This window comes from Talpa europaea, assembly GCF_964194135.1.
Source record: "Talpa europaea genome assembly, chromosome: 7".
Lineage (NCBI taxonomy): Eukaryota > Metazoa > Chordata > Mammalia > Eulipotyphla > Talpidae > Talpa > Talpa europaea.
This window is the reverse complement of record NC_140074.1, coordinates 120,909,367-120,930,541: the sequence shown is the minus strand read 5'-3', so window position 1 is coordinate 120,930,541 and position 21,175 is coordinate 120,909,367. Positions and strand designations below refer to the sequence as shown.

General features: G+C 58.7%; 3 protein-coding genes across 5 annotated transcripts; 2 read left to right on the top strand and 1 right to left on the bottom strand.

Moving 5' to 3' along the window:
• Positions 1–493: 493 nt before the first annotated feature.
• On the top strand, positions 494–4,274 carry CCR10 (C-C motif chemokine receptor 10; the record flags this gene model as incomplete). Its single annotated transcript, XM_084238010.1, is given in 4 exon segments — positions 494–517; positions 1,355–2,419; positions 2,423–2,452; positions 3,999–4,274. Coding segments are annotated over 4 exon segments (1,395 nt in total).
• A 778-nt stretch (positions 4,275–5,052) lies between these two features.
• Positions 5,053–12,796, top strand: PLEKHH3 (pleckstrin homology, MyTH4 and FERM domain containing H3; the record flags this gene model as incomplete). 2 transcript variants are annotated; one of them, XM_084239319.1, is made up of 13 exons in its annotated part: positions 5,053–5,214; positions 7,095–7,150; positions 7,496–7,575; positions 7,677–7,868; positions 7,954–8,111; positions 8,220–8,340; positions 9,077–9,383; positions 9,935–10,142; positions 10,348–10,475; positions 10,776–10,908; positions 11,102–11,560; positions 11,857–12,048; positions 12,596–12,796. In XM_084239319.1, 13 exons carry the CDS (start codon positions 5,053–5,055, stop codon positions 12,770–12,772), a joined length of 2,373 nt encoding a protein of 790 aa, XP_084095445.1. In that variant the 3' UTR covers positions 12,773–12,796. The 2 variants fall into 2 exon arrangements, with proteins under 2 accessions (XP_084095445.1, XP_084095444.1); XM_084239318.1 differs by having other exon boundaries at positions 10,348–10,484.
• Positions 12,797–14,036: 1,240 nt separating this feature from the next.
• On the bottom strand, positions 14,037–18,177 carry LOC311174708 (tubulin gamma-2 chain; the record flags this gene model as incomplete). 2 transcript variants are annotated; one of them, XM_084239358.1, is made up of 11 exons in its annotated part: positions 14,037–14,234; positions 14,362–14,523; positions 14,606–14,758; positions 15,101–15,250; positions 15,361–15,447; positions 16,045–16,171; positions 16,560–16,675; positions 16,975–17,043; positions 17,371–17,538; positions 17,739–17,851; positions 18,129–18,177. In XM_084239358.1, the coding sequence occupies 11 exons, from the start codon at positions 18,175–18,177 to the stop codon at positions 14,037–14,039; spliced, it is 1,392 nt and encodes a 463-aa protein (XP_084095484.1). The 2 variants fall into 2 exon arrangements, with proteins under 2 accessions (XP_084095484.1, XP_084095485.1); XM_084239359.1 differs by having other exon boundaries at positions 16,560–16,639.
• Between the last annotated feature and the right edge of the window lie 2,998 nt (positions 18,178–21,175).

The following is a 21,175-nucleotide window of genomic DNA, read 5'->3' as shown; positions in this document are numbered from 1 at the left end:
AGCCCATTCTTTTTTTTTTTTTTAAGATTTATTTTTTATTTATTTATACAAGCACTGGGTATAGTCAGAAGCGCGGGAGGGTGAGAGAATTCACCAGAGCCAGAGCGGGGAGCAGAGCAGGCAGAAGGACCGAAGTACACTGGTGAGGGGAGCAGCGGGCGGCAGGAGAGGTCTGTGCGCCATGTGGGACCCTCCTCCGGTGGCCGGGGAGCAGCCAGGGATCGAACCGGCGCTGCAGGGGCTGCGGGGCAGCTTTGCAACCCAGCGCTCAACTGCTGGCCACCTGGGAGGCCCAGCCCATTCTTTTTTACTAGTAGAGCAGAAAGAAATTCTTGGGGGGAAGCCTCTGGAGGGGTGGGAAGGTCATTCAGAGGAGGGCCCAGAGATGAGGGCCCAGAGACCGAGTCCCCACCTCTCTCCGCCCCTTCCTTCCTGTCCCAATGGTTAAGCCTTTCCCTCAGTGGCTAAGCCTCAAAAGCCAGAGAAACCAGCGATGGAGGCAGAGGCCACAGAGCAGGTGGGAGCTGGGGATGGGGAGTGGGGGAGGGACACTGAGAGGGAAGGTAAGATGAGGGAATGGGGCCCCCCACCTGGCAACAGACCTCTGCTGTCCTGTGACCTATCCAGGATGCCCTGAGCCACCTGGGGCCAGGGTCATACAGATAGATGGGGCGGGTGAAGTGAGGTTGGGGAACAGGACTCTGGGGCTGAGGGGGAGCACAGACTACACCAAAGGATCCAAGATCCCAACCCAGTCTAGAAAACCTGAGCCCCAATCTTTCAGGCCCCCTTGTCGTGAGGGGTTCAGTGCATCTGTACTGGCGATAATTGGCGGAGTGAGAAGGGAAGAAAGGAAAGGGAACAGAAACCTCCAAACCAAGCTTGGAGTTCCAGACCAGGTCTGAGGTAGAAATAGACCATGGGTGAGGACAAAATGCTGGAAAGAAACTGACTGTCCGCGATGTATGTATTAATACCCATGCTTGGCCCATGGAGAGCACAGATGCTTCACAACTATTATCTTTCTTATTTCTTACAGACCTTATTTCAAATAACCCTGCCAGATGGGTCAGTCAGATTTTCTAATTTCTGCCTGTTACATATTAGGCAGCTGAGGTCCAGAAAGAGCAAGTGGTTTGCTCAAGGTCACCTAGGAAGCAGGACGCAGAGGCATGAGGGGTGCCAGGAAGCCCAGGTCTGTGGGGGGTATTTTAAGAGTTTGGAGAAGAGTTTGTGTCTCCCTGACTGTTGTATCTGGTCACACAATGGGTGCCAGCTTGGAAGGCATGTGTGGAAGGGAGAAGTGTGAGGAAGATCTCTCCTAAGGCCTTTCCTCTCATTTTGACCTCCCCAGGTCTCCTTGGGGCCCTACTCTGGGGAAGAGGAGGAGGCATACTCGCTTGGGCCACTGCCAGAACTCTGTTACAAGGCGGATATCCAGGCCTTCAGTAAGGCCTTCCAACCCAGTGTCACCCTGATGGTGGCAGTGCTGGGTCTGGCCGGCAATGGCCTTGTCCTTGCCACCCACCTGGCAGCCCAAAGGGCTACCCGCTCACCCACATTGGCCCACCTGCTCCAACTGGCCCTGGCCGACCTTCTGTTGGCCCTGACCTTGCCCTTTGCAGCAGCCGGGGCTCTGCAAGGCTGGAGCCTGGGAAGTGTCACCTGCCGGGTCATCTCGGGCCTCTACTCCGCCTCCTTCCATGCCGGCTTCCTCTTCCTGGCCTGTATCAGCGCTGACCGCTATGTTGCCATCAAAAAGGCCCTCCCAGCTCCGCCAAAGCGCTCCTGGTCCATTTGCGCCCGCCGGGTCTCAGTCATGGTGTGGCTGCTGTCGCTAGTCTTGGCGCTGCCTGCTCTCCTTTTCAGCCAGGATGGGCAGCGAGAAGGCCAGCGGCGCTGCCGTCTCATCTTCCCCGAGGCCCTCGCGCAGACGATGAAGGGGGCGAGCGCCGTGGCGCACGTTGTCCTGGGCTTCGTGCTGCCGCTGGGCGTCATGGTGGCCTGCTACGCGCTCCTGGGCCGCACGCTGCTGGCCGCCAGGGGGCCAGAGCGCCGGCGCGCGCTGCGCGTTGTGGTGGCCTTAGTGGCAGCTTTCGTGGTGCTGCAGCTGCCCTACAGTCTCGTCCTGCTATTGGATACCGCCGACCTCCTGGCCGCCCGCGAGCAGAGCTGCCCCGCCAGCAAGCGCAAGGATCTGGCACTGCTGATCACCGGAGGCCTGGCCCTCGCCCGCTGCGGCCTCAATCCCGTGCTCTACGCCTTTTTGAGCCTGCGCTTCCGCCAGAACCTGCGGCGGCTGCTACGGGGTGGGGGCTGCAGCCCAGGGCCTCGCTCCCGCGGCCGCTGCCCGCGCCGGCCCCGCCTGTCTTTCCTCTTGGCTCCCACGGGGACCCGCAGTGTCTCCTCCGGGGACGGCTAGGACTGCGAATCGAGAGGGAGTGGAGAGGGAGTGGGCTGAGTGGAATTGGCTGGGGGAACACTGAGAAAGTGGCAGGGACCTAAATGAATTGCTTCTGTACCTTGTCACATTAAGTTGATAAGATGGAAATGAGGTGCAACCCAACAACTGTTACTATTTTTGACTCGGCGACTTGGAAGTGATTTGTGGCAGGGCAGAGCGGGTGGGTCACCGCCTCCCTACCCCCCCCCCCGCGCCCCCCGCAAGCGCACACAGACACACAACGCACTGGCCTGGGTGGAAGGCTCTCTGCCTGGGCGGGGGTTGCTGAGAATACAAAAGCTCTAGGCGCTGACACCCCCACCACCTTCTTCCAGTTTCTGCCAACAGGGGTGAGGTGGGAAAGCTGCCAGACAGGAGGGGCGGGGGTTCCTCTCCTGTTAGTGTCAGGAAGAGCTTTCTAACAACCAGAGCGCTCTCCAGTAATGGCTGCCTTAGCTTGCACCGGGTAGGGGTAGCCGGCCTCTGCAATGTTCAGGCTCAGGCTGTCGAACTGTGTGTGGTGTGGGGGTAGGGATGGGGATCAGAAGATTCCCCTTTTGGGTGGGTTTTGGATTAGATTACCACTTTACAATTCCTTCTAAGTTTCTTTGGTGGAAAGGGAAAAAATAATTTAAAAAGTTTGACCTGGAGTTTTTTTTTTTTTTTTTTTTTACCTTGGCGAAAAACCAAGAAGAGAATTCCAGTTTGCAAATTTACAAGAGTCCCTATCATGGGCGTGCTGGGGGTGGGGTGACTCGCTCTCCAGCTTCTCTGGGGACCAGATCACAGGAAATGTCCTGAGCGTTCCGGAGAGAGGTAGACATCGGAAAGAACTTCCCTACAGGCGAGGGGCTGGGGGAAAGAGTATGTGGTTGCGGTGTTTTCTTCCCTAGGAAACCTCTTTCCTCTGGGGCGAGAACAAGGCCGGGGAGGCCTCTGCAGACAGTTGCATTGACTCCTGGCCTTTGTTTTACTCAATCAAGACAGACAGGATAGTGTTCACGTGCGACAATTCTCGCAGTTTAATATCCGGCCAGCAAAGCCGCCCCGACCGCTCCAGCCAGGAGTCTGGAGACCGGCAGCGAGCAGGGCGGGGCGTGGCAGGGAGGTCTCGGGGGGAGGCGCTGGCCTGGGGTCCCCGCCCCGCCCGGCCTGCCCCGCCCAGCTAGAGCTGGCTTCTCTCCCGGAGCCTCCGGGGGCTGAGAGCTAAAGCCACGGCCTCCAGGGGCCAGGGGCCAGAGGGAGCCCAGAGCGGGCGCCGATCCCCAAAGGGTCCCGCACGCCAGCCGCTGGGGCTGCCCGAGAACCCCCGCCGGAGCCCGCGGCGAGAGGCGCTGAGTCAGCAACGCACGCGCGCGCCCGCGGCCCCGCCCCCGCCCCGCCCCGCCCCGCCCCGCCCCGCCCCGTCGGCGCCGCGCCGGGTTAACTCCTTCCTGCGCGGGCTCGCGGGACCGTCCCCGGGGGGCCTCCACGCCCGTCGAGAACCCCCGAGAACCCCCAGCCGCCCTGGAATTCAGTGAGCGGCGGACCCTAAACGACACTATCTCCGCCCCAGGTCTTCGCCTTCCCGGGGCCCCAGCCTCAGCCTCTGCGCTTCAAAAACGAGGTGACTCAGGCCCAGGAACTAGCCGCCTGCGTCCAGGACCACCTCTGGGGGGGCCCGCGCCGGCCGGGGGCGCTCGCCAGCCGAGGCTCTCTCTTGCTCAGAGGCCCTGAGGCGACACGGGGTGCTGCGGGCAGCAGTCGGGGGCCCCCTCGAGGCCCTAACCCCTTCGTTCTCCAAAGCGTCTCCTCCGGAGGGTCGCGCATCTGCCGGGGAGCCAAGAGTTAAACCGAGAGCGCGAAGGCGGGCTTCCGTGACGTCACTGGCACTCCGCGTCTGACCTCACAGATTGGGGCGTGGCCAGCCCCGGACAGGCCCCTCCCGCCCCAGGCCCCCGCCCCTCCCCGCTGTCACCCAGCCAGGGGCACATGATGCAACCCGCCGTGGTTTCAGCGCGTTGATTGGTGGCCGCGCCCGGCGCCAGGCACAGGGATTGGGCCGGGGAGGCTGTGACGAAAACTGGACCCTGCCCTGTCAAGAAGGGAGCAGAGAAAGAAGAGGGGCGGGGGGCCCGCCCGGCAGGCAGGGGGTTGGGGAGGCGGGGTCCGGGCGCTGTGCTCCTAGCGCGCCAGTCCCGGGGCTGCAGGGAGCGCAGCACGCGCAGCCCGGGCCCCGGCCACCGGACGCCCTACCGGACACAGCCCTCCCTGGAGCTTGGACAGCTGCCCACCTCGGACACTGCACCGGACACTGCCCCCCACAGGGCTGGACACCACAACGGACATTACTTCTCAGCTCCGGACATTGCTCCCTCCTCCCCCCACACCCGCCCCGGGCCCTGGACGCTTCCCCCTCCCCCTCCGGGGGCCCAGAGACTGACCCCCCCACTCTAGCTCGCAACCCCTTGCACCCCAGCTCCAGACACTGCCTCCTCCCGGGCCCCCTCTTCTTCCTCCTGCTCCCACTTCATCTCTCCCCCGCTCGGGTCGGAGCCCGGCCAGTTTCTTCGACCCCCTGCAGCTCGGCCCCGGCTGCCCGCGCCCCCATCCCCCGATTCCTCGCCCGGATGCCTCTCCCCGGGGGACTGTGGTGGCTGCTCTGCTGCCGTCGAGGCTTCACTCTTCTGCACCGGGACTACGGGGACGGCGAGCTTAGCGGGGACGGGGACGAGGACGAGGACGAGGAGACCTTTGAGCTACGGACCCCGAGTCCAGCGGGCGGCGGGAGGGTAAGTCCCGGGAGGTTTGGAGCCTCGTCTCAGTCTCTCTCTTTCCGACCGGCCGTCACGCCTGACCCTGCTCCAGACTCCGAGCGAACGTGCTCTTGGCAGACTGGGGACGTGGGAGAGGTTTTTGCCAGGGGGCTGGAGCCCCCGCTGGCTCGCGGAGCTGCTCTCTTCTGGACGTGCCTGTGGGCCTCGCGCGGCGCGCTGGGCGCTGTCCACCTGCTGGGGGCCCCGAGGCAGGGGAGGCGTCGCGCGTGGCCCGACCTGGCCCTGCCTCTCCCTTCCCCGCCGGGCTCGCGTCCCATCCCGTCTCCTTCCGCCTCCGCCAGCGCCGAGGAATGTGGCGAGGCCGGCTGGGCGGCTCGGTCGCCTGGGTCCGCTCTGCTCCCAGTTGGTGCGCGCCGGGCGCGGGAGCCAGATGCGGGAGCGCCCGCCGCAGGGGCCTGGGCGAGGGGGAGAAGGCGTCTTCGGATTGGGGTCCGTGACGAGGACCCCACGGAAAGGGAGCTCGGGGCCACCGCTCCTCGAGGGCCCCTCATCGTTACCCCGCCCCTCAGGACAGAGCTCTCGGCCCTCCCCGGTGAGGCTCCTGGGGAATCTCAGCGGGGAGGTGGAGGGAAACTTGGCTCTTCGGCTTTGTCGAATCTGGCCGTGGGGAAACTGAGGCTGGGAGACGCCGCCCCTGACGTGCACTTGGATGCCTCTGCGCGCTCGCGAGCAGACTCCGTGCGCGGGGGCCTGGGGCCGGCTACCATCCCCCGCTCAGGGGTCCCCAGCAGGCCGGGTGGCTCGGTGCCCGGGTGGGGCGGACTGCGCCGCTGGGGCCGGCGCCAGCACCTGGCGGAGGCGGAGGGTGGATAAATATAGAGGGGGGGGAGGGAGGGAAGCAGGGGACTGCGATTAGGGGAGTTGGTTTAAGAGAATGGTCAGCACCTGCCCCTGTGCTGTGTGGCTGAGAGCCCTGCCAGGCCCTCCAGAAAATAGGTGGGTCTGCACAGATGCAAAACACTGGACCCGGGCGTTCCCACGGGTCGGCTCTGTGAACCAGACTATTGCCTTCCTCAAGCCCCACCTCCACCCCTCACCCCTCCACCCGGAGCTCGAGGACAGGTGTCCCTGGCCCCCCTCCCCCACCTTCTCCTGGCTGTAGCAGTCTGGGCTCAGGGAGATCGTGGCACAGTTCCTGCCTGACCTACACTCGTTTGGGACCTTTGTCACACCCCAGTCTACAGCTGAAGTTGCAGGGCATGGGGGTGGGGGTGAGGGAAGGAAGAGGGGACTGCACCTTCCCTGGGGAGTACATGCCATGGCTTCGCCCGCTCGCCCCTTCCCCAGCCCCACAGAAGGGAAGGGTTTCTGCTTACCTTTGTGTCTCTGGCGTCTGTAGGAGGGCACAAGCTACTACTTTGAAAGCTCTTGGAAGAAGCCCTATCCCTTTCCCTTCCTTCCCGACGGTGCCCACCGCCCGCGTGCCTTCCAGTTAGGAAGGGGAAATGAGGAGGAGGGCTGAAAAGGGACTTCATCCACCTTTGCCCTCGCCAGAGAAGAGGAAGAAGCCAAGTCCTAAGCCTGGAGGGGACTTGCTAGGGTTCCGCAGTGGTTGGGCTCGTGTTAGAACCCAGGTCTCTTGACTCCCTGCCAGTGCTCTTTTCACCCCACCCCACCCCCCTGATTGCATCTTCAAAAGGTAACGGAGACAAGGCTGGAGACTTGGCCTCTTCAGTAGCTTGGGCTGTTCTGTAGGTTGGCAACTTCAGCTACCTCCAACAGTCAGGATCCGATCCCACTCCTTGATTCCTCAAGCCATCCTGGGGAAAGCAGCCAGGGGCACCCCACCGGGAGGGGGGCTCTGATCCTGAAGGTTGCCCTTCCTGTTTCCTCAGGGCACCCTGGATGTGACCCTGACTCAGCCTGTGAGGAGTGGGCAGGTCTCCGACAGGTAAGCTCTGCCCTTATGTCCCAGGCCTGGTCCCAGGACCCTCATCCTTGCTGTCTTCCCTCACTTAGTTGTGCAATAAGGGAGAGGCCTCACGCTGCCCGGACGCTGTGGTTTGGCCAGGGTCCCGGGGGGCGGTCCGGCTGGGGGCGAGGGGAGGAAGGGGGGGGTCCAGGCTATTTCTGGTGCGAGGTCAGAACAACCCAGCAGTTCCCACAGTCAGGGGGAGGGGTGCCCAGCCTGGGATCAGGCACCCCACACAGTCTGGGGAGGCCCTACTGAGGAGCCCCCTGGAGTCAGAGTGCTGGACTTGCAGTCTTGTTCAACTCTCCCTCCCCTCTGGCCCAGGTTGCAGAGCTGGGAAGAAACCAGGAGCCTCATTCCCGAGAGGGGGCTGCCAGAGGACGACCCAGACATCGTTGTGAAAGGTGCCCCCCCCCCCATGCACACTGAAAGGCTCCAGTCCCAACTCTCTGGGAAATAATGTCTTTTTCTGCTGATTCCCCTTCCCTCCCACTTTCCTCCTCAGGTTGGTTGTACCGTGAGCCTCGAGGAGGAGGGGCGAGGCCCTGGTTGCCCCCACGTCGGGCTTGGTTTGTGCTCACTCGAGACTCCCTAGACCAGTTCAGTAGCAGTGGAAAGGGGGCTCGGCGCCTGGGGAGCCTTGTGCTTACCAGCCTGTGCTCAGTGACCGGCCCGGAGCGCAGGCCCAAGGAAACCGGTGAGACTTCGTGGGGACTTTCCTACCTTCTTGGGCAGTGGCCCCAGCAGGCCCTGATTCCCTCCTCGGCCTCCTTTTCTCCCAGGTTTGTGGTCAGTGACTGTGTCTGGCCGGAAGCACAGCATCCGGCTCTGCTCACCCCGCCAGGCTGAGGCTGAATGCTGGGGTGTGGCACTTCGTGAAGTGATCGCCTCCAAGGCACCCCTAGAGACCCCCACCCAGCTGCTGCTCAGGGACATTCAGGTGTGAGAGAGGGGACTCCAGTGAGAAAGAGGAGGGTGGTGGACCCAGAATCTTTCAAATTCACTGGGATCTCCCTTCTCCATCACTGACCCTTGCCCTGGCCTCTAGGAGAGCTGTGGTGACCCAGAGGCTGTAGCCCTCATTTACCGGCGGAACCCCATCCTGAGACACACCAGTGGAGCCTTGTATGCCCCACTCCTGCCCCTGCCCTACGGAGTCAGTGCCCCAGGTGAGTGGGGTCAGGGCCCAAGTCCTCTGGGTGGGAGGGGGTAGATCATCTGGGGCCAAGGAGCCCTCACTTTGCAAAAGTCCCGTGTGAAACCTGAGCCTGACAGGACCAATACCCTGGGTGGAGGGAAGGGAAGCCAGCACAGGAGAAAAGTCTCCTTTGACCACCTTCTCTGTGGGTCTCATTCTGACTACTGATGTCCCTTCGGGAGTCTTTACACACCATCTTTCATTATGCCCTTAAGGCCCCGCCATAATAACTACAAGCAGTAGAAAAGCTACTACTTTGAGAGAATGTACTGGCCTCATCCAGCTATACTTCTTCCCAAAAGCGGATAGTGACTGGCCTGGACCCTAAAGTTAGAGTATAAAGGGGAACTGAAAGAACTCTAGTTCTCTGACTCAGTCCAGTTTGTCTTTGGCCCTTGGTGATGGCTTTCACTTCACAATTACAGAATCTGGGGCTTGAACTTCTGTCCTTAGTTAGTCTAGTCTTCTACTTTACTAATTCATGGTCCAGCCTCTGTAGGGGGTGCCTTCCTAGGAGCCAGGGTGGAGAGTTTGGATCTCTGGGGGCCATTGCTTTCCCTTCACTTCCTGTCCTTCATACCCTCCCCTCCTGGCCACCCCCTGTCCCCTTATACTCCTTCTGACCCTCCCCTGGTTCATGCCTTCCTCCCAGGGCCCAGCTCTGTGTCCCCTCTCCAAACCATCCCTCCACCCCCACCCTCCATCAGGTCCAGGCTATGCGCCCTTGCGGGAGGAGGCAGTGCGGCTGTTCCTGGCACTGCAGGCTCTGGAGGGGGCGCGGCGCCCCGGGCCCCTGATGCAGGGTGTGCTCCAGACCTGCCGGGACCTGCCTGCGCTCCGAGACGAACTCTTCCTGCAGCTGGCTAAGCAGACTTCAGGCCCCGCGGGGCCCCCCGGGCCCCCGGCTACCAGAGACCCTGCAGCCTTGCGGTATTGGCAACTCCTCACCTGCATGAGCTGCACCTTCCGACCTGGGGGAGCTGTTCGGGGGCATCTCCTGGGGCATCTGGAAAGGTGAGAGGGGAGGAGGCGGGGTAAGATCAAGTCAAGAGAGCTGCAGGGCTGGGAGGGAATGGCAGATCTTTCCAAAGGGCTTGGCAGAAGGAGAGCTTAGTCCCGGGGAGGGAGGGAGCTTACCAAGGTCAGCATTGCTGCTAATATGTACAGTGCCTTTGTGGGAATTACAAGATCATATCTCACTTGTGGGGGGTTGGGGGGAGGAATTACAAAAAGGCTACCCCTTTGGGCACAGGAAGTATAAAAAGGCTGTTTTTCCTCAGGGCTGATGGCCGTTCAGTGCCAGGGCTTTTAGGCTGGAAAGGTCAATGTGGTTGCATTCTGGGTCCCACTGGAAGCTGAAGGAGGATCACGGACACTTGGGGAAGTGGGAGGGGACAGTTAGGAGAGCGCGGCTGGCAGCCTTAGAAGTTATTTCAGCTCCATAGAGAACACCAGGGGCAGATTTAAAAGAGCCCAAGACTGCCTTCTTGAATTTGGAGGGAGGGAGTGGACAAGGTGAAACTATGAAATGGCGAACACTGATCCTCAGCTTGTGCCCAACCCAGGACGGAGCAGGCGCTCCCGGACTCGGAACTGGCAGAATATGCGCGCTTCATTCGGAAAGCGCTGGGCCGCACGCGCGGCCGAGAGTTGGTGCCGTCGCTCGCGGAGATTTCTGCGCTGAGTCGAAGGCAGGAGCTGTTGTGCACCGTGCACTGTCCCGGGGCTGGTGCCTGCCCTGTGGCCATTGACTCCCACACCACAGCGGGGGAGGTGAGGCCAGAGAAAGACCCCTGAACCCTCAATCCCCCCTTCCAGCTCCCACACCTGGCTCTCCAGGGGCGGGGCCCCTAGTTTTGAGGGGGTGTGTGCGGCGGGTTAATAGACTTGCAAACGCCTTCAGTTAAGGCAGCCTCTCCGGAACCACAGGCGAGACCCTGCGTGGTCTAACTTTTCCCTCACGGCCGCTCCCTTCCAGGTTGCTCGAGAGCTAGTGGGGCGGCTGGGCTTGGCCCGGAGCCGCAACGCATTCGCGTTGTACGAGCAGCGAGGAGCCCAGGAGCGAGCCCTGGCTGGGGGTACTCTCGTGGCCGACGTGCTCACCAGGTTTGAGAAGTAAATGTCCAGCCCCAGCCCTGCTCTCCGTGAGCCCCTCAGCTTCTGTCGGTCACCTAGCAAACTTTTGTGGAGCGCTTGCCACGTGCCCTGCACCGCGGCGTTTCCCCGCGCGCGGAGGGACCCCTGCCCGCTGGGATTCCAGCCCCGTCGGGGCGGTCCACCCCGCCCTGGCCCCGCCCCGGGCGCCCGGCCCCGCCCTCCCAGGCCCCACCCCTTTCGTAGCGGTTTCCCGGGGGGGGGATGGGGGGCGGGCCTCTGAGTCTCCGCGCGCTCTGTCCTCTTTTGCAGCTTGGCCGCGGAAGACGTCGGGCTGGAGGACTCGCCCGACTCTAGCTGGAGACTGTGTCTGCGTCTCCATGGTCCTCTGCACCCTGAAGGGCTGTCCCCAGACGGTCACGAACTGCCTTTCCTGTTTGAGCAGGTGTGGCTCGCCGGCATTCATGGCCCCCCAAAGGGCCCAGAGCCTGAACCCCTCCGTTTCTCCATCTCATTTAATTGTGTGGCCACCCCGGGGGAGGCTTTACTCGAACTCAGATCTCAGACTCCACACCCCGAGGTGCTTTCGCGACGGTGCGGCCGCCGCTCCCGCGCTGACGCCGGTACCTCTCCCGCAGGCTCACGCTCTGCTGCTGCGCGGCCGGCCGCCCCCACCCGACGACACGCTGCGCACCCTGGCGGCGCTGCGCCTGCAGAGCCTGCACCGGGACTTCTCCCCGCTGGCGCCCCTGCCGCGTTTGGACCGCCTGCTGCCGCCCCCTGCCCCGCCGCGCGAAGCCCTGCCCCGCCTGAATTCCAGGCCTCCCCCCTCCGCCGCCCTGCTGGCCGGGGCAATCTGGAGTCCGGGCCTGGCCAAGAGGCGGGCGGAACGCGCCCGGCGCGGCGGGCCGGGACGCACGGCTGGAAGCGTGGCCCGCGAGGCAGGAGGTGGCGCCGGCACCGCTGCTGCTGTGCTGGGCGGCTGGAAAAGGCTACGCGGCATGGGCCGAGCTGAGGCCATGGCTGCCTATCTGGCACTGGCGGCGCAGTGTCCAGGGTTCGGCGCTGCTCGGTATGACGTTCTGGAGCTGAGCACGGTGAGGGGGAGAAGGGAGAGGGAGACTCTGGTGGCCCAAGCCCCAGACCTTTGCCCCAGAGCCACAGGCCTCTGTCGTGGGCCACTTTACTCCCAACACCCAGCACAGCTGAGCATCTTAAACCACAGGAGTCACTGGCCCTTGGGCCGGCCCCTCTGGGGAGCCTTCCCCCTCCACACATGCACTGTGCATCACAGGGGGGACAGGAAACTCCGTGATCACAGCCATCTCCCCCCCACCAAAAATAATGCTGCAGTGTCCCCTCCTTCCACCCTGACAATGCCTGTCTCTCCCAGGAGCATGGTGGGGGCGCTCCACAGAAGCTATGCCTGGGCCTGGGAGCCAAGGCCATGTCCCTCTCCAGACCCGGCGAGACAGAGCCCATCCACAGTGTCAACTATGGCCATGTGGCCGCCTGCCAGTTAATGGGCCCCCACACCCTGGAATTGAGGGTGGGAGAGAGCCAGCTCCTTCTGCAGAGTCCTCAGGTGAGTGGGAAGGGGTGTGGGAGGAGGAAAGGTTGTCAAGAAACATTTATTAAACACACAGAGTGGACAGATACTGGGGAACCAACAGTGATCAAAGATAAGCTCAGGAAGCTCACATTAGAGCTGGGCTGTCAGACACCACCAAGGAGTTAGACTAGTGAAGACAGTGATAAATGCTGCAAAGAACAGAAAGGGCAGTGATGGGAAGTGATGAGAGGGGCCGTATCATCAGGGAAGATGGTCAGGAAGGTGACACAAGCTAGCCATTGGGAGACATGCAGGAATAGTATTCTGGGCACAGGGAATTACAAACTCCAGGTCCTGAAAGAAGAATAAACTTGGCTCAGGGAGAAGCAGAAAGAAGTGCATGTAACTTGCACATAGCACCTGGGGCAGAGAGTGGTGTTGAGGATGAAAAGGTTGCAGGGGCAGGTCATGCAAGGCCTTGGTAAAGAAGCTGGAACCCGAGGACTCAGCTGGGTGGAGGATTAGACAAAGAAGAGAGCCTGGTGGCCCCTGTTGCACTCTGACCCCTGCCCTGTCTTAGGTGGAAGAGATCATGCAGCTGGTGAATGCCTACTTGGCCAACCTCTCCCCCGAGAGGCCTCGCAGCAGCGCTTCTCCTCCATGCCAAGACCTGCCAGACACCTCCCCTCCCAGCCAGCACTCCAGCCTGGACGAGCCCCAGGGACAGTCTGGCTGTTTGGAGCAGCTGCAGGACTGAGCCTGCCAAGAGGTCACGACCTCCCTCCTGACTCCAGCCTGGAAACAAACTGCTCTGAGATTTGAGGGACTATGGACTCTTTTGGCCCTGCAGGGACAGGGCACACCCCCCACCCAAGAGCTGCAATGGATGCAGACAGTTTTCTAGTTTGTTTCTTAATTTATTTGTAGAAGAAGAGAAAAAATCCTTATTTACACAAACCCTTCCTGTGGGAGTGTTGTCAGTGGGACAAGTTGGAGCCCCATGGCTCGGAGCTCCACCTCTCAGGACGCCCACACTCAGAGCTTTTACCAGCACAGTGGGGAGTCCAGACACCACAGTGCTCCACCCTCCTTGACCTTCTGGATTTAACCTCCTCCTGGCCTGTATGCTGCCATAGGGTGGTGGGTGGGGCAGGCAAGAGGGTCATTTTGAAGCTGGCAATTACCCGCCCTTCTCCATTGTGTGGCATGGGGTGGCCACCTGGCGTCCCTGAAGCCAGAGGGCAGTGAGTCATCCAGACTGGCACTGCCCAGGTCCTACCCTGGTATTCACCTCTGGGCCTTGGTTGGGTACATGTTTAGTGTGCCTGGTCCTAGAATGGAGAAATGCTAGGGGCAGGAGTCAGACCCAAGAACTCTGCACAGATAAAGAACTTAGCAGGGTGGGCTCAGCCCTACTTTTGCGTTCTCTTCCTGCTTATCAGATTGAGTGGAATTAGGTTGAGTCCTGATGGCCTTGGGTGCTAGGAGGCAGGCGTCCTGGCTTCTGACCTGCTCAGGACGCCAGCCGCAGGCCCTCCTGCAGTCTCTCTCGCAGCCTCTGCTCTGAGTCAGGAGGCTGGGGCAAAACTCAACCACTTGGGCAGGAGCTTGGGTACTGAGGAGACAGCAGACCTCAGTAATTCTCTGAAGACTTGAGAGCAGGGCAGGCGCTGGTGAAACAGCCTGGTTCTCAGCAAGGGGTACAGTGGAAACAGTGAACACACCAAGACCTGAATTATGTGGTAAGAAACTTAGGGTAGGGAACTAGAGCTGGGGAGAGGGGGATGAAAATTCCTTGATTTCCCCATATTCATGGACCAAGCGCTGACTATATTCACAACCAGGCTTTATTACTTTATTAGAATTAAACAAGCATATCGAGGAGCATGGAAAGGAGGAAGTAGGACCAGTTCCTGGATGGGCAATGACCCTAGAAAGGAGGTTGGTGAGGGCAGTTTGGGTCACAGGAACCAGGCATGAGGGGGCTGCGTTTATTGTCCAGCAGAGTGGCGGGGAGGCAGTCACTGCTCCTGGGTGCCCCAGGAGATGTAGTCCGGCCGCGTGGCCGCGTGGTACTCGTCAATGAGCTCCTGCACAACCTCCCTGGACCTGTCCAGCTCGTCAAAGTTCTCCTTGAAGATGTCCTCCTTGCGGAACTGCTCCAGGAAGGCCTCCCGCTTCCGCAGCTTGTCGTATTGTTGGCAGGAACTTTCAAATAGCTGAAAGAAATGGAAATCTCCAGGATGGGAGCCAGTGTAGGGTAAGAGGTTGGTGGGAATAGGGAGACCAGAATGGGGAGAATGCTGAAGGTGGCCAGTGCAACAGAAACCAGGAGACTAGCCTCACCGAGGAGATGCTGGTGTGGTTGGCCATCATGAGCCCGCTGACCCGATGGGCCGAGGGCAGGTAGGGAGACTTCCTGGACAGGGCCACCTGGATGCTGGCTGGGCCCCAGGGGATGAAGTTGGCCAACTTCCTTTCCCGGATCCTCTGCAGGCTCTTGTGGACCTGGGGTGGGCACACAAGTGGTGGTGGTAGCCTCTCCTCTACCCCTGCGGGGTGTAGGGTGGAACGAAGGGGCCTCACCTACCTGGGTGGGGTCCACCTCGCCCTGGATGATGTTGAGGATGGCAATATAGCAGTGGTTGGTCTGGCGGTCCCGGCCTGTGGACACCATCACGTTCTTGGGCTGTAGCAGCCGTCTCATGACATCCAGGACCGTGGTCTTCCTCACGCTGGCCACCTGAGTGGACCATGGGCCACAGGAGCCAGGCAGGCACTCAGGACCCAGTGCAGAGTGGAGAAGGCATACATGTCCTCCCTCACACCACGGGGGATGGTCCCTTTGGGCTTCTGCCATAGGTCTGGGGGTCATAGCCCTCATCAGCCCAGCAAACTCAGGCCCTTGCTAGGAGCATAGGGAGACCCCACACATCCCAGGCCCTACAGGGAGTCAGGGGCACAGGGAAGAGGCCAGGAGGCCAGGGAGAAAGTCGTACACATGTGCCCCCAGTGCGGAGCCTTGGGAGGCTGCCAGGGCAGCTCCTGGGGCAGCCATGGCAGGGCTGCTGGGGGCCGCTCTTACCGACTGGTCTGTGGTGAGGGGCGTGTAGCCAGTCATGAGGAAGTGCAGGCGAGGGGTGGGAATGAGCGAGGCAATTAGGCCGATGAGGTCGTTGTTCATGTAGCCGGGGTAGCGCAGGGTGGTGGTGCTGGCCGACATGATGGTGGACACCTGGGGACACAGTGCCCTGTCATGGGCTTTGCCTGGGGGACCACCCTTCCCCAGATGGCACTTGGGCAAGGAGGGCCTTGAGTCCCTAAGAGTGCAGGAGCGGGGCTCACCAGCTGGTTGATCTGGGAGAAGGATGGGTTCTGGATGTGCAGGCGGTCTGTGGCGATCCTGTTCAGGGCTGTGTTGTCCAGCACCACCTGGGGGGACAGAAGAGGGTCACAGCACCTTTTTGAAGAGAAAGGGGGCAGAGAAATAAGATATTAGCCTTAGCCTCCTGCTAAATTAACAAACTGGAAGCAGGTTAGTTAATTTAAATGGCAAGTATTATCTCTGAGCTTCAGGAGACACATTTCCACCATCCGGCACAGTGAACAAATATTTGAGTGTCCCCATGTGCCATGCACTGTGCCTGGCTCTGGAGATCCATGGAGAGTACAGCAGGCATGGCCTTCCCCCTCACCTAGGCCTAGTGCACAGAGAGCAACATTTAATATAAAACAAGAGAAAAGTATAGTTACAGGCTGAAATATGCACAAAGGAATTTGACCTTGACTGGGTGATCAGAGAAGGTCTGGCTAAGAAAGTCACCCTTTAAGCGTGAGTAGGCATTAAGTTGGGACACATGAGTAGACATTTACTTTTTTGGGACTGTAAATAACTTGGGCCACCAGGTATGGCTTGTTGGCCCTTTGACCTCTGGAAGGGCTGGGCAGGGCAGGGCAGGGCAGGGTGTATGTGTCTCACTGGTTTGGGGAGGCAGACCAAAGCCCCTCACTCCCTCCTTCCATGCTAACCACACAGTCTGCATTCTGGGTCAGCCTCTTGAGCGTGAGCAGTGAGTTGTAGGGCTGGACCACCACATCGCTCATCTCGTCCTGGTTGGGAAACACTGAATAGGTCTGCACCAGCTTCTTGGGGTACCTGGGGGTAAGGAGAAGGGAAAGGGGAGAGGGGACACAGTGGATTGGAAGGACCCCCATCACTCCCCATCTCTGCCTTCTCTAGGGACAACAGGGGCCATTACTTTCCAGGTACCACCAAGCTCTTATATAAAAGTGGTAAAGGCAGAAATTAGTCTTCAGGACTCAGGATCCTAAAGTTTCAAATCCTCTAGACCCCCTTCCTCACCCTAGGCAAACCTCCTCCCAGGAGTTATTGCTTCCCAGATGTTTCCTGGGTGGCTGGGGTTCCTTCCTATCTATGACTCAAGGGGGTAGTGGCAGCCCTTCTAGTCCAAAGGAAAAAGTACAAAAAGGATAGACATTACCCAGGGAGCCAGGGCTAGCGCCTCTCCCCAGCAGAAGCTTACCTGTCATTCAGTCGCTCTAGGAGGTATGACCCCAGGCCAGAACCCGTCCCTCCAGCAATGGAGTGACACAGCACAAAGCCCTGCATGGGGAGGATGGAGAGGGAGTTTTCGGGGATCTGGGGGAGAGGCTTCCAGCCCCTCTCATTCCCTACTGTCAACACTCATGGCTCAAGGCTTCCTCTCTTCCAGGCCAAGGCTCCTTGGGAAGGAAAACTGATGCCTAAAGAGCTGATGCCATCAGACCAGGACCTCCTTGAGGACAAGGACTGTCGCTTATTTACATCACTGTCTTAAACAGATGCTCAATAAATGGGCTTTGAATTTAATTGCCCCCACACACCACCTGTTCAGGCCACCTCCCAACCTTTCTTTAGCAGGCTTCCCTTTCCTCTCCCCCGCTGGAGCAAAACCTCACCTCTAGGCTGTCACTTCCATCTGCTTCTCGATCTATGATGTCAAAAATGTCTTCATGGATTTTCTCACCCTTTTAGAGACATGGGGAGAGAGAGTCAAGATTTTCTGGAAAACATTTCTTTATAGCACAAAGAAACCTAACCTGGGACATTGCTGCCACCCCCATGCAGCGCTTCAGCTGTGGTCCTCAACCCAGAAACGCTACTGTGCAAAATGATTTGCACAAAGTTTGCATAAACCTCTCCATAGCGGTCCCACTTGTCAGAATATCCCTTTGTCTCTCTCTCTCTCTTTTTTTTTTTTATTGTCAGTCAGGTCTGGTCAAATCCCCAGGCTGCTTGTGCCTTCCCTGCCCCAGGAAGGGAACATCAAGGCTCTGGGATGGCCACCTGGATACCTGGGAGAATCCGCTGGCCCAGTTGTTGCCAGCTCCTCCTCCATGCTCAGACAGGTAGATGTTCTCTGGGTTGTAGAGCTTGGCATAGGGGGAGTTGAGGATGGAGTGGATCACCCGCGGCTCCAGGTCCAGCAGCACCGCCCTGGGGATGTAGTGCTCATCGTCTGCCTGTCAGGGGAGTCCAGAGGGCACCCCATCAGCTGGGGCCTGCCCAGTCCTCTGTCCTCCCAGCTCTGACTCCTGCCTGCCCTTCCCCCTCAAGCCAGCTGCCCCGGCCCTTCTGTCCAGAGAGGTTCCCAGCACCAGGCCGCTGCCCATCCTTTGGGGCGCCGGGCCACTGTCGGCCCTGGCCAAGTCGCTGGGGGCACCTGGTAGAAAAAGACGTCCTTGCGGTCAGTGCCCTCGGTGGCGAACTCCTCCACGATGCCCTCGGGGCTGATACCATGCTCGGCGCACAGTTGTTTCCAGAACTCGAACCCAACTGGGGGATGGGGAGAGACGCCCGGGTCTGCTAGAGCCTTAAGGCCTCAGGAGCTTAGGGCTGGGTTCAGAAGCTGTCACACTCAGAGGCCGAAGCCAAGACGCCTGGGTCTGGAAGCCGTCACAGCCCAGGGCTGGAGGAGCGGCTCTGCTCGGGGGCTCGGTTCATCATGCGCAGTAGGGCCGGGGAGTCGTGGAAGGGAAATGGGGGGTAGAGGATGCCAAGCACCGGAGGGGCAGAACCGGAGACTGGCAGGGCCCGGCCTTCGCTCGCTCACTCTGGTTGCCGCACTGGCCCAGCTGCAGGGTGATGATCTCCCGGGGCATCGCTCTTCAGACGTGGACCCGCCAGCCTGCGCCTGGGGGCGGTCACGGCAGAGACGGACGCCTCGCGGCCGGGTGCGCAGGACGCGGGGAGCGCGCGCGCCCTTCGCCTCTTGACGCGGGCGCTCGGTCTGCGCGTGTGCAGTGCGGGCCTCCCCTCCGCGGGGGAGCCGGGGCGCCCCACCTGAGCATCATTTCCCCCGCACAGCAGTTGCAGCTGGAATTCGGCACAGGCGCAGAGCGAGGCCACGCCCCTTCTCCTGCCCACCCGAGCCAGCGCCGCGCCTGCGCAGTGAGGCGCGCGGCGGCTGCGGGCCGGCGACCCCCGGGTGGGGCTGCGCTGTGTGGGCAGGTGAGCTAGGTAGAGGGGCTGTGCTAGGTAGAGGGGCTGCGGTAAGCCACCTTCTTTTCCATTTCCAGTTTTTAATGAAATATACCTAACGAAACCATTTTAAGCGTCTTTAAGTGTACACTTCTGTGCCATAAAGTGCGTTCACGTTGTTCTGCAGCCGCTATTCATCTCCAGAATGCTTCCATTCTCCCAAACTGAAACTGTATCTATTAAACAGAAACCCCCACTCCCACCCCCATCATCATTCTTTACGTCTCCGCGAATTTGACTACTCCAGGTACCAGTCCATAAGTCTTGTCCCTTTTTGGGTCTGGCTTATTTCACTTGGCATAATGTTCTCAAGGTTCCTTCATGTTGTACCATGTGCCAGAATCTCTTTCCTTTTGAAGGCTGTTTAATATTTCATTGTCTGTGTAGAACCATTTTGTTTATCCATCTGTGGGTGGACACTGGGGCTGTTTCACCTTTTGGCTGCTGTGAATCAGCAAGTAACTGCTGCTGTGAACATTAGTGTACAGATATCTGTTGGATTCCCAGCTTTCAATTCTTTGGGGGAATATATGGTATTATTTTGAGGAATTGCTCAAAATTCCAGTTGCCACGCCATTTTACATTGCTACCAGCCACACGCGAGGGGTCCAATTCCTTCACACCCTCCAACTTGTTACTTTTTTTTTTAATTAATAGTCACATTGAGTGTGAAGAGGTTTGTATTTTATTTTATATTGCAAAGAACAAACAAGGATGATTTTGTATTTTTATTATGTATTTTTTGCTTGAAGTTTTATATAAATGGTGTCAGAGTATAATATCCTTTTGCGACCTGATTTTTCACCCTACCATAGGTTTTTGTGATATAGCCATGAGAATATTCACTTCATTTCTTCTAACGTTATAGTATTTCATTGATGAATAAACCAGTTTATTACTGAAAGGTCTGGTGGGAACCAGAGTTACTAGGGTAAACAGGCATCTGGTAGGAAGCCCACTTAGGGGCGAGAATGAGGACCTGCTGATACCATCAGAAAACAACTGTTACCTGTTACCTGCAAGCCTGGTTTCCCTCTTCCAATCCTATAAAAACCTGCTTTCCCCTGACAATAGGCGCGGCTTCACTGACCCCCACCTTGGGTCCGTGAAGTTATCACCCAGGAACAAAATAAAGCCCCCTTTCAAACTTATTCTGTCCTCCTTGTCTTTCCCTTCTCATCTCCCCGTGCTGAACCTTTCAATTACGTTTCCACATGGAGGCAAATAGTTTCTACTTAATCCCCTGTTATATCTGAGTACAGGACTTGTTCACTTGTGAACATGAAGAAAATTGCCTCTTCTAGAGGTATATGAGGCTTTACCATTAGTATGTTTCAAATTCTTTCTGCTAGATGGTTATAGCAAGGCACACTTTTTTTTTTTAAAGATTTTATTTATTTATACAAGCACTGGATACAGTCAGAAGCGCAGGAGGGTGACAGAATTCACCAGAGCCAGAGCAGGGAGCAGGGAGCAGAACAAGCAGAAGGACCGAAGCACACTGCTGAGGGGAGCAGCAGGCGGAAGGAGAGGTCTGCGCGCCATGTGGGACCTTCACCAGGTGGCTGGGGAATGAACTGGCGTTGCAGAGGCTGCAGCCTCGCAGCCCAGCGCTCAACCGCTGCACCACCAGGGGAGGCCCAGCAATGCACACTCTTACTAGCAATAGAATTCTCCTTTCCCTACACTCACTCTCACTTGAGTTACCACATCCTAATATTTGCCTATACCAGGGATGCCTGCATCTCACAATGGTAATTCCCAGGTATGATCCCAAGTGAGGTTGATTTGATGTTCTTGTTACTGACTTTTCAGAACTGCCTGTTCATATCCTTTGCCCATTTTTCTATTGGATTTTTTCTCTTACACATTTTAAGATGGCCTATGAATCATTTTTCTTGCTTATATGGGTTGCAAATATTGTCTTGGGTTTATGGTTTGTCTTTACATTTTGCATATGGTCTCTTGACAGACAGACGATTTTAATTTTTATGTAGACAGCTGCCCATTTTGTTTTGCACGTTTTATATACCAAGTTAAAGAAACTTCCCCTGTGTTTTCTTCCAAAAACCCCTTAGTTGTTTTACTTGTTCCCTGTAGGTCTCTAGTTCATCTGGAACTTATTTGGAAGCCTGCCTTAAGATAGAAATCTACTTTATCTTTTCCATATGGATGGCCAATTGTCTCCGAACCAATTATTGAAGAGTCGGTGCAGTCTACTCCTCCCCAACCCCCAACATTCCAACCCTCCGCTAGGCTAGGACGTAGGAGGACTTCTGGCTGCTCTTCAGCTCCTTTGGGCTATCTGTCTGTCCCTGTCAGGCGGACTTTCTTTGGGAGCCGCTGCAGAGGCACTGGCTAAACCACCGCCTAGAGTCAGGCTCAGACGAGGTTTTTTTTTTTTTTTTCCCCTCTTTGTTTTGTACTCACTCACGCTTTCTCATTTTAAAGAGAACTCGGCCGCCTTCCAGACCGGCTGCCAGGAATCCTCTGGGCTTCTTTTGAAGGCCCTGACTCGCCCCACGCCCGCCCCGTCCCCGGCCTGGGCTCAGTTTCCCTCTCATCACTCCACACAGGCCTCCCAGCCCGCCTCCTCCCGGCTGGGCTGTCGGAACAGCA